Source organism: Euwallacea fornicatus, chromosome 14 (genome assembly GCF_040115645.1).
Source record: "Euwallacea fornicatus isolate EFF26 chromosome 14, ASM4011564v1, whole genome shotgun sequence".
Lineage (NCBI taxonomy): Eukaryota > Metazoa > Arthropoda > Insecta > Coleoptera > Curculionidae > Euwallacea > Euwallacea fornicatus.
This window is the reverse complement of record NC_089554.1, coordinates 4,556,837-4,574,423: the sequence shown is the minus strand read 5'-3', so window position 1 is coordinate 4,574,423 and position 17,587 is coordinate 4,556,837. Positions and strand designations below refer to the sequence as shown.

The window sequence follows — 17,587 nt, the reverse complement described above, 5'->3', positions numbered from 1 at the left end:
AGGTGGCTTCCAATTCGCAAGCGATCACACAGGGTGTTAGGGAAATAACTTTGGCGATTTTAACCAATGGTTGAATCGCAATTTTGAACAAAAAAGTTCCTTGCAACAGGGGTCGTAAATACGATCATTTTCCTGGAAAACAAAAAAATATATATTTTGAGAATTGGCAAAGTCGTGTCGTGTTTATTTCATTTCGATAGCTCCCAAAATTATTGCATTAATTAGGAATGCACTTTTACACGAGTCTTTTGGATCCGACAGGTATCACAACCAAAATTTAAACATTACGTGATTCTCGTTTTTCTATTTTGCAAAAGCCACTTACCTTTAAATTATTGTTGTCATGTCTAATTAGCATATCATGTTGCGTCACACATTTTACGCCACTCACACCACAATCAACAACGCAAGTTTGCTATTGTTTTTCCTACATTAAATGTTCCGAATGTCCATCATTTGAGTCCATGCATGCACAATAGTATTTTAACCAATTTTCTCGTACACAATGAAAATTTTGGTTTGTCGAGGTGGAAGTTTTCTTTCTGGATAACGATCAGCGTAAATGAGCGTAGCTTTTTCGACATTTTGAAACGCCTTTCCGTAAATCAAAAGCACGCAATAATACTCGCCTAAAGAGTACATTTTCACGTAGGTACTCTTAATAAGTCGGGATAAATGCAGGTACGAATAAAAAATCAGTTTTTATCAGCTATCCCATCTTAAGGAATTGCAAAAAACAATCATAAAACAAATAAACTTCGTTTCCTCGGTCGCGTTTGTTGCGGCATTACCGCTTCAGATGACCTTCACTGCTTCAGTTGTACCATTGGTTGTTGACTAAATTTTAAATTGCTTTTGGCAATGTTATTGCCGAATAATTTTAATTTCTTTTGTTACACGTCACACAATCAACATCTGTCAAATGTGTGTTTCGTCATTTTATTAAAATTTTAAGAGTATCATAACTTTTCGGTTGCCAACTTTAACGTTTCTTCTTTTAAACGATTACGCTTCGACCCTCGTTGTAAGAAACTTTTTTGTTCAAAATCAAGTTCTTAATCATCGGTTAAATTTACGAAAGTTATTTCTCTAACGCCCTGTATAATAAAAGCAAGTGTCTTCATATCATAACTTTGTTGACAAACGTGGCAACTACGTATGTACAGCTTCAAAATGTGCAATATAATATGGTCCAATTTCCACCTGGTTGCCACGCATATTTGGTACTTAACTCTAATAAGAAATGAAATACAGTACTTGCTGATGGATTAAAATCTAAATATACCCCTCTCCGTTTAGAATTACCCCCCGTAACTTCTATATTCAAATGTCCCACTTTTCCCTCACCCACAGACCGTCAAATTAAATTACGTCACTAATCACATTCCCCTCGAACTCCCCCCAATTCTCGCATGAAGTGTGAGTTTAAGGAAAATAAAGTTACAACATAAAACCTCCATTTCTACACCGAACGTTCCATTAATCAGTCATCATGTTCAACCGTATAATGTATTAGAAATCCGTTTTTCACGAACCGTCTAATTTTAAACCAGTCACGATTAGACACGACTTTATTGTCTTAAAAGTTGATTAACTCAAATGAATATCCGCAATAGAAAATTTTCTTTATCGTGCCCGCCTTCGGCTTAATTAAGATTTAATATCGCTTAAAATGCTGAAGATATGGCTTAATTTACATGAAAAAGCAGCGAAAGAAGTAGAAACGAAACCGTCGGAATAGCTAACCAGATTAGGATCAAACAGTAGTACAATTAAGTCTTTTGCGAAAAGGCAAGAATCAATTTCAATAATGCGAATCAAGTCCATTTTGTATTCTCTCAAAGAACGAGTAATTGAATTCCAAATTAAAAAAGCCCAATTGTCATTCTTCGGAGATTTCGGCGGTAAAGAGACTTTTTAGGTAAGCATTGGCGTACGTACAACTGTTTTTTTCCGAACAGAATAAAGCAGTCTGTTTGCTAATTGACATGCTCAAAAGGTGAATCTGTATCAATCTAAGCCGTTTACTTATACGATCCCGAATATGGTATCCCTATATTAGAGACAGGCGTGACTTCATTCCCGTCTGGTTACCGGGACATTATATCACCATAGCCAGACGACATGTAATCTTATCTTCTGTAACGGGCTGCTTGCTTCCTACATATTGACTCCCCAACACCAGTTATAAATTTTATTACCTCCAAAGTTAAGTGGACATGGTTAAAGTTATCCTATTTGAGTCAAGTAATGTTGGTTTTCACGAAAAAAAGCAAAACTTGAAATTTTTATGAAAAACGAGCCATGAAAAGCGTTGCCTAACCTGAAATTAAAAATCACGGAGGTATCAAAGTGAACAGTTGCGTGCTTAAAATTAACGGAAATGAGTCGGGAATGTGGCGAAAAAAGGATGAAAACGAAATGACGTTCTGTACCAGGCAAACTGGAATAAAAAACAATGCCACGGTTAAAATATATAATCCCTTTTCACGGCAGAGATGTGAAACTTGCGATAACGAACAAAATAAAGTTTAATTGGGCGCCCCTCTTTTACACAATACGCTAAACTTAGGTGGTTATGATCCAAGAGGTAGTTAAAAATCACTTGCGACTGAGGGGATTCTGGTTAGAACGTTGTTGGATTTTTATCTTTCGACAAATTCCCTCTTTTTTTCACCAAAACCATATTTCTCGATCCCCACAAATCCGTCGCAATCGAAATCGCCATGATGAATTAACCCTTTGCGGTTGGGGGTCTTTTTCACTCTGGCGAATGCCAAGCTGTGACTATCGTTCAAACTGCAACTTGAGTTTGTCCCCCCAAGAAGAATATCTTATTGCGTATGTAAAACCCACGTATTCAATTCTAAAAAGTACGGTACAATTAAGCCACCGAGCCGTACCGCACCCATCGACTGCAAGGTGTTATTAATCCACCGATAAACGCTCTAGTAATTCATCAAGCGGAGCAGCTATTCGATCAGAGGCAGTTCTATGATATTTCAACAACTCATCAAGGTGAACAACTTTCTTCCTCGCGGGTTGATCACCCCAAGAGAGCCATCTCTTCAAATGTTCCCTCGTTAATTACAATTGGGACAGATGGTCTTGGATTTCTCCTCTAGCAGTTTATTTCAATCTGTTATACCCTTCAAGCGGAAGCCACTCTCTTTTGACACACTAAAACTAGAATTATGGGGAACATCGTGCGATTCTTTTCTTCATATTCATATTTATTCCGCCTCTCTCACACTTTAATTCGCTCTCTACTGGCTTCGCATTTTTTTTTTTTTTAAGATCAGTTACCTATTGAAATATGACGAAGACAAAGAAATCGCAGCATTTTACTTTGTTTCGAAGTTTCCTATTCATCAAAAACATGTCATTTTACGTTAGATGTGCAGCCTCTCAAACTCAAGACTAATGAGATGCTTCTGACTTCTACATGTCAAGAAACATTTGTTAAAGTCGCAAAATAAAGCATGACGTATAAAACGTGCCTTCATGGAAAAAATGTCAAAAAGCCAAATAAAATATTTACTAACTCCCAAATGGATTCTTTGTCTTAGTTCCAAGCCATTACGCATAAAAATATACCTACGTATTCATGTTTCCTCTTGTATCTTTAAAAGTCAAAGGGCATTATATTTTATTATTCATGAAGCTCGGTGTCTAAACTCAATAGACTATCTCAAGCCGGCTAATATTGCTATTATCAGCTCAAACGAAACACACTATAATTGAGGCGCCGTTACCAGATAGGAATAAAAGTACGAGAAACATGGACAAAGCACGACTCTAGTTTTGGGACGCTCTCACTCGCTTTAAATTAAAATTCAATGCGGGGCTTTAAAGGCGAAAGAGTCTCGAAGTACCTACAAAACGACATAAGAAAAAAAATGTTTAATTCATTAGGAGAAATTAATTCCCGCCCATCCAGCGGGAGTTGTCAAAACAAAAAAGATTAAACTGAAATACGAACTTTTCTTAGGGCTCCACAAACCAGAGTCGTTCCTTATTCTCTAGAAATCATTAGAAATGAATCTGGACTTGGCTTCCTATGAAACAGCATCAAATTTTGCATCCCATCGCATAAAAGGCAGCTCCGATTGTCGTTTTGAAGTTTACGACTTGAAAGGCGTCTTGAACCAATCGTCTTGTACTTGTACACAATATCAAAACTAGGAAAATTTTCATGGTAGATCTCGTAAGAGACGCCTGAAAAATTGGCGTTAAATTGCATCAAACCGGGTAATAAAAAAGCAATGAGTTTTCACTTGACGCGAATTTAAAAATCGAAAATCTGAAATAATTTTCCTCAAACCGAGCTGAAGCCCTATTCAGGTATTCAGAACATTTCTTTAATATTCACTAAAAAGAAAGGAAAGACAGTAAAGTAGTCATTAAGATTTATTTTTTAGGACGGTCGAAGCACCTGCATGAAATATTAAAGCCGTAATATCTTTTGTGTGATTTTTTATTATCTTTTTACGGGTTAAATCCGAATATATTTCCAGTACTCCGAATTCTGACATTTCGGATTATGCCGAGAATGAGATTTTGTGTTTCATGAGACGTAATAAAAGTATACAAAAGCATCAGCTGCCTGTTGGAAAAAAACTATTTGAAACCTTTATGCAAGCTTAATTAAATTCAGGTTAGCGACTGAGGCATATACAGAGCGTCCCAGGTTTTATGATTGCGATCCCCGGAACGGGCGCCTACACCTTTCGGTTTCTGAGATATGCACGCTGATCTACCTGGTTTGGGCAGCCAAATCGTACGACTTCTCACGTTGCTCGCGTAATGAAATTTCCGCTCTACAGAATGTTAACGGAAACTTATACACGTCGACAATTTACTCAATACCTGAAACATCAAATTCGCACAAAATAACATAAAAATGATACATCACTATTCAATCCCTTAAGCACCTCCAACGCCTCTCGAACTGCGAGACGTAATAAACATAATAGTGATACGAAAATCCCCGAACGGATACCGTGCAGAAGTGAGCAATAAAAAGCAAGAAATCCATTTGAATATTTTAATAGTGAGTTACGTCCGATAGGGAAATATCCTTTTGTGGAGCTGAACGTTACATTATGCCCTGGAATGGATATTATCCAAGTACAATGCTGTGTCAACGTCTCCATCGGAAAGGCTTGCTGATCGCGGCCCAATCTTTACGAATATAGACTTTTCCCATATAGATATGAGGTTTTTATATCATTGTCAGGTGGTTCGAAAGGAATTGAAATTCTACCAGGGCCGCTCCGGAAGTGTTCGCAAAACTTCCGACATCCTTGATAAATATTCCTCCTGCGGCCACTAGCGATTAAGCAACTTTAGCTTTAATTATGTGGATTAGATTTTAAATTGAAAACTCCATAACTACCTCCACTGACCAGACTTAAAACCGCCTCGAATAATTTCCTAATTTCAACAAATTTTCTCTCCAACCCGGTATTTTCCAATTTAAACCCGAAAGGAGACAGTTCCAAAATGCACTTAGGTGCACTAGACGCCTAACTAAATCCCGTCTTATGGCCAATCTGATAGATGTCGGGATTTAATAAAAGAACCCCGCTTGCAATAAATGTTTTTCCTTCCGATCGACTGAGAGCACTTTTATGTTAATACAGTGGAACCAATAATTCCCTCCACTGAATTTATCACCATCATTTTGGCACGATGAAACTTTACTCCGCAAAGTCGGTTAAAATTTCAACTAACCTGATCCAGTGCGTGTCACTCCTCTACTGTTGCTGCTACATCCTGCATCGTCTGCTAACGCATCCAAGCTGGATGAAGATTCTTTCAGACCGGGGTCTACCCGCTCGGTTTTATGGGGCACAGTGACAGTTTGTTCAGGTGTGGTGTGGATAATCAGGTGGCCTCCAGATTCTGGACTACTCAGCAGGAAAATTGGAGCAGAGGTGCCTGGAAATAATTATTCCATTCAAACTCTCCATTTTAAAAACACCCCGTGACGAAACAATTCGAAACTCTTCGATTTTTTTTTTTGGACTCGAGCATCGTAATACAAACCCAATCTTTTGACTCCTTGCAGGTACACCCCTTTCTTGTATTCCGAATTAGGTTGTAAGATAATTTGGCCAATCTTGGACTCCCCTCCTCCATCGTCCAACAGAATGTTGTTCTTGACAAAGTTGTCGGTCCTCAGTAAAATGTGTCCTCCATCAACAGTCTTAGCACTTCTCAGCAAGATGATATTGTTGGCGTTCAATTCATTGCCGTTGATTGTGCGGATGACCTTAGGAGCGGTATTACTCATTGGTTTCTCAGATGGTAACTTGGTTGAAGAGGAGGATGTCAGATCGTCTGTGGAGCCTGCAAGAGAAAATAATGCTCTTTTATCGGAACAAACACGAGCGCCGCATCAAATTTTATCTAAAATTTAATCTTCAGACCGGCAATGGTCCCTTAAAGCAATATTAAAAATTCTTAACAACATATGGCCAGAACCGTACGGGGATGTAAAAGCAAATGAGCTCTCCTACGAAAGACCAGATATCTGAGAGAATAAATGGCTTTATGGGACATTACAGTGGTGTGGCTCTTATATTAATAGTGTATTGTGGTCCTCGTTTAAGTAAATTAGGAGTGCTGTTGTGCTAAGATTAGGTACGATTTAAGCTCAAGATTAATTCTAATAAAAGTTTCCAGGTCATACTTCCTTAAGCATTTGAAACTGTTGATATAAGTGTTCTCTCACACAAGGGTTTAGATAATACAATTTGAATTGATGTGGCTTATTTACATGTCCTAGTTCTTTCATTGGAGTTCAGTCGACGTCTATGGAATTTGTAATATCACCTAAAGTCGATAGGGTTCTCCCTGCGACACGGGCCGTTAAACGCTGGAAAATTTCTTGCTGAACAACCACATAAAGGAAATTGTTACGATAATAACCGTGATCATTGATTTTAACTTAACTATACTATAACTATAATCTAAAGACCCAAAATCTTCATAAACCTTTATGCCAATCGTTGCAAACAAAATTTTTACAAGCGTTGAATAGAACACGAAACGAGCAGGTTTTAATTAGCCTGTGAGTCCTTGAAAAAATGAGGGAGGGGGCAACAAAGCCCAATTTCCTGCCTAGTCACACACACAGCAATTTCCAAACCAATAATTGCACGTTCCGAGCAAAAGGGTTTAATTTTCGTGATTCTTTTGATGGACTTTCAGTCACTGTTTCCAATTGTGAAAGTCTTTGGGACAAAATTTGCCAAATTTAATTGCACGATCGAAGTGTTTTTGTTTGTCCACTTAATACCTCCTCAATCGAATATTACGAGGTCATAAAAGCACTTTGAGTGAGCGTAAAATATGTGCTTTAAACGGAAATCTAGGGTGACCTATATTTCGCTAAATATTATTTAGGGTTACCCCGGCATTTTATGAATAAGTTATGAGACTTTGTTTATCAAAAAGGAATCTCATGTCCAACTAACAATGGCAATGAATGTTTCCCTTTGCAGATTGTACAATCAAATATGAAATATGCAAGGTTGTTGTGCGTATACAGGAGTAGTGTGATGAAAGGCTGCTTGTCTAACGACCTATAAAGGGACTGTTAGTCTTCAAATCTACTCTTCATATTTTAGACTCCTCTAATGTCAATGCGTACTTAACTGTAACCTGTAATTGGCTTGATGCGGCCGACCGTTTGCATCGGACCAATCAGCTCACCTGTGCTTGAAACGTAATCAGTAACTGTCGTTTCTGATGTCGCTCTGTGATAAATGACAGAGGGAGTGATGAGGCCTATGCACACGAAACAGGCCTTTGAGGTACTGCAATTGATCGCACATGGACGGGAAGATCGTACGTTTAACTTGAAATTTCTAATTTCACGTTTCCGTTTTGTTTAGAAACTTCAGGTTAGCTCAATTTTGTTCGATGAAATGCCCCCCGGCGAAGATGTCCAAATTGTGGGTTTCACACATTGCAATAACCAGCAGTCGGTAGTCAGGGTGAACAGTTAATATACTTTAACCATGCTGCTTGGAAATTGCAGGCTAAATCAGGAGTATTCGATCAGATCGGAAATTTGAACTATTGCAGTTTGGAAATATCAGATTAATTCAGATTTGTTGCTGTAGCTTCCACTGTTCAAATTTACTTGAAACTTTCATTATGCAAATTTAATTAAATAAATTTCTCAAGCTGACAATTAGTCCGCTGACAGCAGATGTGTCCATTATTTTAACATTCTTAACCTATTTCCGTACACGATTTCATTAACATCATTAGGCATTTAATACAAATCGCTAGTTGGAACTAATTTTCATAAGATGCACGCCACCAACAGCTTAAAATAGGCGCATAAAATTGCCCTTATCCACTATCAGATTGGGGGTAAATTTCACAAAAGCGAGCGACGCATTTAATTCCGGCCTTTCAGTACTCGATAATGGCTTAAGCAACGAGAATTCGACGTACAGAGTGCTACGATAAATCACATACTCGACGATATAATACACGAACAGTATTTCTGGATGGAATCAGAAATTGTTGCCGACATCGAGGTCACGATGAAAGTCGGATCTCCTGAGACCTGCCACGAAACTTTAATATTCGAAAAAATGCTATAAAGGAAGTCTCACTGGAAGAAAAATGCTGTAAAAGAGTAAGAAGGTCTCGGGAAAACGTTGTTTTTATGTTTCAATGCTGCAGGTTCATTATAATCCATTATGAAAGAATTAATCATTTGACAACATTGACGCAAATTAACTGATTTCATATATTGGAATCTGGAAAAATGCTGATGTGCCCGAGACATTTTTGTAACCGATCAGAACATGAGGCCAAGTTCGCACATTAGTCTTAACAATGCTCCCCAGTCGAGATCATCGTCTACTATATTTGCACATATCTCATATTATGTTATTTCTCCCGCAAGGGTATTTTAGACCCAGATGGCCTGAACTGCTACAATTTTAAACACGATTCTCTAAAGTTAATTAACGGAGAATGAGGTTTTTCGCGATTTTTTCACGTTGGATATTGGACTCAAGGGGCTCGCAATTCAACCCGGGCACTTTACTTTCTGAAGGTGAAAAGCAAAATCTGTACTACAGCGCTCACAGGTGGCGCTACTGATTTGCACTATCTCGTGCGACCGCGACACTCGTGTTCACGATCACGCTTTCGCTCACTCCGAAGGAGATCACAACCAGGTTCCGAAAGATCAAGCGGGGATGGGTGGTTTCCGCTGGATCAAACAAAGACATGATTTTCAATGTAATTCAATAAGAAACTGAGCTTTTTAGGAGGACGAAAGCTTCAAAATTGATTGGATTGTGGCATGCCCTTGGACACTTTGACACCGTCTTTTGAAAGCCATCCGGAACCTACACAAAACCCAGCACATTTCTAAATCTCCTACATATTAAACGGATGTTTATTAAATGGCGACATTAAATGTGATACATCACAATTAGGCTGTAAATTTAAACAAATACCCGTTAACTAATTATCATTAAACATTATGGCCGGCCATCGATTGGGCTCAACCTGCCGGCATTTCACGGGCCTATAAATTTATCTAACGGCGTCATTCCATTCACGCATCCCCGATTTACGGAGAATTATTGGCGACATACCAGGGAGAGTAGATATTATGTTCCAGACCGCCCTATTCTAAATTATTGACGTTGAATTTAGTATTAATTGCTTCATGAAATATGGACCTTAATCTTGACAGCCGACGCACGGCCCATTTTAAAGCCTTAATTCAAACATGCGCCAGACAAGAGAACATGCCTCGGGAAAGGAAATTTACAAGGGACTTAAGTGGAAGACTTCCGAATGCGAAAGTATGACTGACGCCAACAGTCGATTTAAACGTATCTATGGAAATTACTTGATGTTAAAATTGGATAAACATGAATAATTTCTCTCTTAAACATGGCCTTAACGTGATTACCCGCGAGGTAGCTCAATTTATATTATGTTTAGCTTATTGCGTCCAAGTTAATGTACTCTACTTAAAGCCCTTATACTCAAACGTCATAATGGTATACAATTACACGACACATCAGTGAGCTTTATTGACACTATTCCCACACGTATATAAATTAGTTCAGGTAAAATATTTATCCATGATTTACTGGCTTTATGTACGTACCCCTATCACACGTACGTTCAATAAAGGCTTTACAGAAAGCCAGACACCGGGTGTCATCATTTGATTTTGTTACGTGCATTAAATTTTAATAATTTAATCTTTTGATGCATTTGGGGCACAGTCATAATGATTCGATTTTCTATGGACACGTGTATGCATTTTTAAAATAACCTTTTAAGAAACGGCTGTATTGGAATATAAAATTCGGCGAAATGTGCCACAGAAATTCCAATCGAACGGAAATAGTGATGTAGTAGATTGGGATGTTTCTTCTTGAAAATATTTGTATTTTAAAGAAAGGTCAAGTAAAATCTCATGCAGAAGGCTTGGCCATCTTCACACACAGGATCCGTTTGGACCTGATCGACGATGTGGGAAGTCGCTAACCCGTTTGTCGAAAAAAAGTTTCGTATACAACTGGCACTAAATAACCATTTCACACACCGACATCAGCATTTCGTGCCGATTGTATACATACTGGGTATACCAGATTAAGTGCACGCCATTTCAAACTTTGTTGTTAGTAGGGATAGGAGCCCAATTTATATTGTAAAGAGTTATATTTTCTTGGGCTGGTTGCGATGGTCATACTGGAAAAACAATTGAACATCGCGTTATAAAGAGAATTAAAAAAAAACACTTTTTTAAATGGAACACTGTGTAATTTATAAACGAAATTAAAACCAGTTTAGTTTTATACAAAAGACTGCGGTAACTTCGTTTTCTAAAATTAATATTTTTTGTTAGATATTATGTACGATAAATTTACAAACGCCTTAGAATTAATATTTTATCAAACAAATGCATTATATTTGACATTTCTAGCTTTTAGCCACTCAGCACTTGGTAGATTAAATTAAATTGATTGATTGCTGTTTGTACCACTAGAAATAGAAAAAAGCTCGATATCTCAAAAATTATTTATTTTAGAACAAAAAGTTACTGACATTTTTTTTACGAAGATAAACTATTTTAATATCATTTATAAATACAGTGTTTCGTTAAAAAAATGTTTTTAAAATTATTTTTACAACGCGATGTTCAACTGTTTTTGTAGTATCACCATCGCAATCAGTGTAAGGAACTACAGCTTTTTACAATACAAATTAGGGTTCTATCTATACTAATAACAAAGTTAACAGCGGTGGGCCATTAATTTGGCGCACCCCGTATATTCAAGTCCCTCGTGCTTGTTTAATAGATGATAATGTGCATCCGGGCCTAAGGAGTATATGGCAATAGAGAACAAGCCAAGATATCTCTCTTGACGAACTTTCAGAGTGAATATAAAATTTAAAAAAATTGCTATCTGCATCAAGCAACGTATTCCCCGCAACGCAAATTAGACTCATTTATAAATGCTCGTTAAAACATCATCAAATTGATTAAAATACAGATTATTCCAAATATTTATTTAATAGGTATTTGCATATTGTTGTGAATGTAAAACTGGTCATTTATAAACATAAATATTAACACAGGTACTCGAGCAGATACTATTGATTTATTAATAAACTGAAATAGTCGAAACGTTATTTTACAAATATTGTTTTAGGGCTCAACCTAGCAAGAGGTAAATCACAATTTCATGCATATTTAACTGTGGTACAATTTACCTATTGTTAATCATTATATTCGTAAATATTTTTTGTGTATATCGAGTTGTAAAAAAATTATGTTTATGAGTACTCCGTTAAGTTTTTATGACCAATACTTAGGCCTTATTTGAACGTTTTCCAACTTTGTAACAATACTGTAAGCCCGATCAGTAGCGCGCTTGGAATTTGTAACAATGCATCGTTCAGGTCTTATCTATCTCGTATGTTATAACTCATAAACTCGAAACGCAAATATGCCCAGTTTATGTCATTAAAAACTTATTGGTAAACAGAAAACTAGATGTACGAATTGTCGACGATCCTTCTTTCCCTTTTTCTCCTGAATGAGGGTTTCCTCAGGGATCGCCGCTTTCACCCTTCCTTTATAATTCATCCTGCCATGATATATAAAACAATGGCTTAAAGGACGAAACACATATAGACAAAACGGTATACATATTGCAATACGCTGACGATTCCGTACTTATTGTGCAGTGTCTCTGCAGACGGCCACACAACTAAACGGAAAAAAGAGACGACACACAACGATGAACAAAAAACTAAAATTCAGTAAACACGTCGAATATATGAAAATAGGCGCTACTAAACGGCCAAAACATTTTTGAGCGCAAATGTATAAAGATAAAGGGATCAGTGCACAAACTGTAACAAAAATGTACAAATCCATCTGCAACCCATTGTCAGATTACCGGCACATACTGAGGGCAAATGCAATGGAAAAAAACTAAACAATACATACAAATAACAGAAGAGATTACACCTAAGACTGATTGCAAAGATAAATTACTCAAGCAATTACTATACGAACGCACACACATGACAAGAATAATTGAAAGACTACAACAAATTCAGACAAGCTGGAAAGACAATCATCACAACTGGACCGTTCTGAACCCTCTTTGCCTTACACGACAAACAAGACGATCCCGTTTCCTTTTCCCTTCAACTACTCTATTGGAACATTTCCAAATGTAATTTATTTTCTTTTCTTTTCTCTACATTTTCTGAATTATCATTTTTGTATAGATGTACGTAAGTGTTTTTCTGACAAGAGCAAGAAAACCAAATGGTAACATATAATTGTTAAAAAATACCATTAAAAAATGTTTGACCATTTGAGGTTGTCGCACAATATTCCCTCAGTTTATTAGATTGCTAACCGCAACATGTTCAGCTCCAATACATTGCTGGTTTTATACCAAATACTTCAATAGCGATAGCTACCATAACCTTACAAATGTCTCCTCCTGCTCAGAAGTCAAGCACGCCAAAATTTGCGTTCAGGAATAATTTCAGAGTCGTCTTTGACAAGCTAGAACATGCATTGTGAGGGACAAAAGTCATGTGGCCTCTGGGGTGTCGTAGAGAGAGTATATCACAAAAATTATTTGGATCCTGAGGAAAAAGGTGTGTCACCATACAGCTCCAGAAAATCAGCATTTAATCTCAAATTGACAATATTACTGCAATAAGTGACACTAACGGTGGACGAAATGTTCAATACCCACAAATTCACACAGTGGCTAAGAAGACAGAGTTGATGCAAGAAACGTCATGTTAATTTTCTCTCTGATCGATGGCCAACAAGGAAACAGATCGATACTTCTGTAACTTTGAGATAGAAACTGAGTATGAATCAATCTCATCAGCTTTTACTTTAATATCCAACCATGTCCAATACCCATAAACTTTTAACCCTGATAAAGATATACTTTCTCATTCTCATAGAACGCCTCATCCTTATAGCAATCCCTTATTCTGGTGGTAAGGAGCTTATCCTACAAGTATTTCAATTAAGGAATATCCCGGTCGCTTCGCTGGACATTTGTGCAAGCTCAGTCACGGACGCCACGATTACACACTACGATGTTGGTCTAAAGTCATGGTTGTTTTTTTGTGGAGATAAAAATATTAACGTGTTGCAAGTATTTTACCATTATTGCTCAAGTTCTTGACTATACATTTCAATAAAAGATTTTCAATGGTAATCAAGAAAAATATCGTAAAAAAATAATAGAGAGTCATAAGGCTCTCTTAATGTTTAATGTCCGGCTAGGTTCTTTCTTCGGAACCGAACACTTACGATATTTTAGATTAAAAAGATATTCCAAGGGTGTTTATTCCGAGGTTAAACCTTCCCAAATACAACACAACTTAAGACCCGACTATTGTTCTAGAGTTTATTCGATCCGATTCCGATGTAAATATATCCGTTGAAACTCTAACACAGAAATTGGTAGTATTACTGGCATTAACTACAGGACAAGGGGCTCCAGACTTTGGCTGCCTTTGAGGTAAAGAACATCGTCTTGACTTCAAATGCGGTCTGCATCAAAATACGATACGATCGTACCAAAACGTAATTAACCGACCCACTTAAACTTTAAGCGTTTTTTAACCGAAATAAAGGGTGTTGGTTTAATGGTTAATAGAATACACGAACTAAAAGGGACCCCCCTTCGCGCGTCCAGAACGCTATTCGTTAGGAAAAGCAGAGCTTTTCCTAACTAGTTAAATAAACAGCTATTTTCTCACTTTTAGAAAACCATACGTTTTTTTAATGATAAGTGGTGTAAACACTCGAATTTTTACCGAATACAATACAAGACAGACTTCAACCCGTAGTAATTCGAAAACGGGTTAGTTTATGTTTAATTATATTGATAATTAGACTATGAGTGGGTTGGTCGCCGTTATCATGAACTTTCTCGGTATTTTATCAAAGATCATTAATAACCAAACCTAATTTTGCGGTAGCCATCTTAACTAATTAAGTAACTATTTTAGTTCAACATATTTGGCTATAGTTTGTGACTTTTCCTTAGAGACCATTATTAACCATCTCCTAACTTGCGGGGAAATTCTAACCAGTTATATAGATAACTAATTTAGTATTCGCATCGGGTTAGCATAGAGAAGAAACTCCACTAACCCAAATGAACTTGGGGTAAGTGCCATAAAATGGCTATTTTTTCTTTTTTGACTGAGTACGAAGTGACTCCAAAAAGGGTCATCAGTTTCACTTGGGATGCCCTGTACATAGCTCCTCAAAATGATAGATTTCATCTTTTAGCTTTCAAAAATACAGGGTAATTTTTTTCCGGCTTAGTACAGATAGTGCAAGTACTCTGTGTGCTAAAAGAATACTTAATAAAGGTACACATAAATTCTGCAGATAGTGGTGAACAAAATTCAGAAAATTTAGGGGGAGAAAAGGGGGTATGACCTCTGAAATATATCACCCTGTAGATTATCAAAACCATTTGATGTGTCCAATAGTATAAATCATACAGCGTAAAGTACATTTCAAAATTTACATAAATATCTCAAAAACTGCAGGATCTACGAAGAAAAAATGGAAAAATGTTTGAAACTTGAATACTTTGTAAATAAGTAACAAAACGTTTGCGGACTTATATTTACATGAACTTTTAGTGTTCAAATAAACTAAAGATTTACTTTCTTCCGTCTATACATGATATTTAGAAACACCCTGAATATTGTACAGGGCGAGTCAACGAAATTACAAAGTAACTTAATGAGTTCCGTTTAAAATTTACTCTCAAATTTAATATGTTATGTGATGTGACTGTCAAACATGCATATTTTAAAAATATTTAGAAGCCTGGAGGGTCCCTCAAAAAAGTAAGTCTTTCAAAAGTTACTTCTTATACACTGCACACTTTGTATTTGAATAGACTATTGTGTTCTAATCATAATTATCCACCTTTTTTAGATATATTTGAATGTGCCTATCTTTTACGGATTAGGAGACAACAGGACATTTTCCAAAAATCGTCATTTTCAGGCACTTATTTATTCACACAGAGCATCTTTCATTTGTATGGGATATCCTTCATATTTGGAATCATTAAAGTGAAAGGCTAGGCCACCGTATCGCTAACTAGTGATTTGAAATAAAACCTACAGGGAGTCTACCATTTAGGTGCCAGTATAAAAACGGGCTACTCAAATACAGACTGTGCTATTTAAAAAATGTAACTTTGGAAAGCCACACTTTTTTGAGCGACCCTGTATGTTTCAAAAAATGTTTGCACATTTCATAGCCATATAACGTAACATATTAAGTTTGAAGGTAAATTTTAAATGGAATTCGTTAAGTTACTTTGAATTTCGTGGACTCGCCCTATACGAGGGTGAATAAAGATAGCCATATTGTTCCAAGATGAAGTCTCGAGCACAACGCCAAAGGCTGAGTGCTCAATCGTCTGAGAGCGATATAGACAATCGACAAGAGTTTTACTATCTATCTTTTCTCCGGCCAGTAGCTAAAATTAGAAAAGAAATCAATATTCAATATCTAAAAACTTGCCTTAGTACATAGGGCATGATTAAAATGTAAACACTGAAATAGATCGGCGTTTAAAATTTGGTTTTTATTGACCCGTTCACAACTAAATAAAGTTGGTAACCGTCATTAGTCGTTATCATATTGCAGTTATTGCATCGGTAATATACCAGGTTGTATGAAATGTGGCAGGCCAATAAAATGCGAGTTGTCATGGGTGAGCCTTCATGTGTACCCATGTTCGATTTGAACTGACCAACCGCACGAGATCAAATCTACATCCGCTTAGTCAAATATGCGGCAATTGCGCATTCTAGAGGGGAAATAGAAGCAATTATTAGACGTGCTATTGGTTCTTAAGTATACCGATTTGGAACCGTGGGTGCATCGGCATTCGATATTCCAGTTGCAAGTAAAGTTTTGAAAACCAAAATCAATGATGGATTATTGAAAACATAATAAGGAGGAGGAAAGTAGGCATCTCTCTGGCTGATTTCGATCTTGCGTTGGGCGCATTTTTTTTTAATTAAAACAAAAATAAAAACAATATTAAGCCATTTTTTACGTTTTCCGCTTCGCAAGAAAAACCTTATTGTTTACTCCGAAAATTATAAACTGAGGCTAACGGCAAAGTCCTTGCACAAAGGGCAAAGTAGATAAACAAAGAAAAAGACAAAGTAGTTTAAAATCTGACAACTTTGTTGGCCGCAACGGACTGAAGGGCGTTTTAATTATACGAACAACGGTCTCATTAGGAAACCTTCAGATTACAAGTACGCGATTACGTTACCCCCGGAAAATAACTGAAAGAGTGAAAACGTTCTCTACTACCGCCGCTAAATAAGGGCCGAATTAAAATTCCACACTTCGATAATTTAAGCCCAAACCGGCTTGTAAATTGGAAGGGCCCGATGGGTAAAGTTTATCTTGAAAGTATCGCATTTGGAAGACGAACGGCCTAATTTGTTTACCTAATTTCCAGCAGGGAATTTCGCATTTATATATGACCCTTTAATGTTCCGGAAAACAACATTTCTCCCACTGCCTAAATGTCAAATCGTACAAGTTAATACGTGAAATTTTAATATATAGGAAATTGGATTCTCGTACTTCTGAACGAGTCTTTTAAGATAATGGTAAATCGTCGCCTTCCCCCTCGCCCCATCAAACGTTTGACGACATTAGTTATTTGGACATTGCGGTAATTCGTGGGATATAATTGCCCAAAGTTTTAACGACTTCTAAACACATACCCAGATCTTAGAAGTAAATAAGCTAACGACAAGCTAAATGGTATCTGTCTGTACGTTATCGTGCAAAAGAGACGTTTGCTTTGAATTTGTATAACTGACAATCTTTTATGGTGTAATAAATTAATGCTCTGTATGCACTCGTAAAGGTCATTCTGGAGGGTACCGTTTGTCTGGCTGAAAGGAGAATCTTTGCATCGCTCAGTCATCTTTGTACTGGCCCAATGAAACGCCTTTGTTTAACCGA

General features: G+C 37.0%; 1 protein-coding gene across 3 annotated transcripts in view; it reads right to left on the bottom strand.

Moving 5' to 3' along the window:
- The window catches only part of Camta (Calmodulin-binding transcription activator), a 175,315-nt gene that overhangs the window by 133,715 nt on the left and 24,013 nt on the right, over window positions 1-17,587 (bottom strand). For all 3 annotated transcript variants that reach the window (XM_066290084.1, XM_066290083.1, XM_066290085.1), the window contains exons 2-3: window positions 6,052-6,354; window positions 5,737-5,943 (exon numbers count right to left, since the gene is read on the bottom strand). In XM_066290084.1, the coding sequence (XP_066146181.1) occupies window positions 5,737-5,943; window positions 6,052-6,354 (510 nt within the window). The remainder of the gene's footprint in view (window positions 1-5,736; window positions 5,944-6,051; window positions 6,355-17,587) is intronic.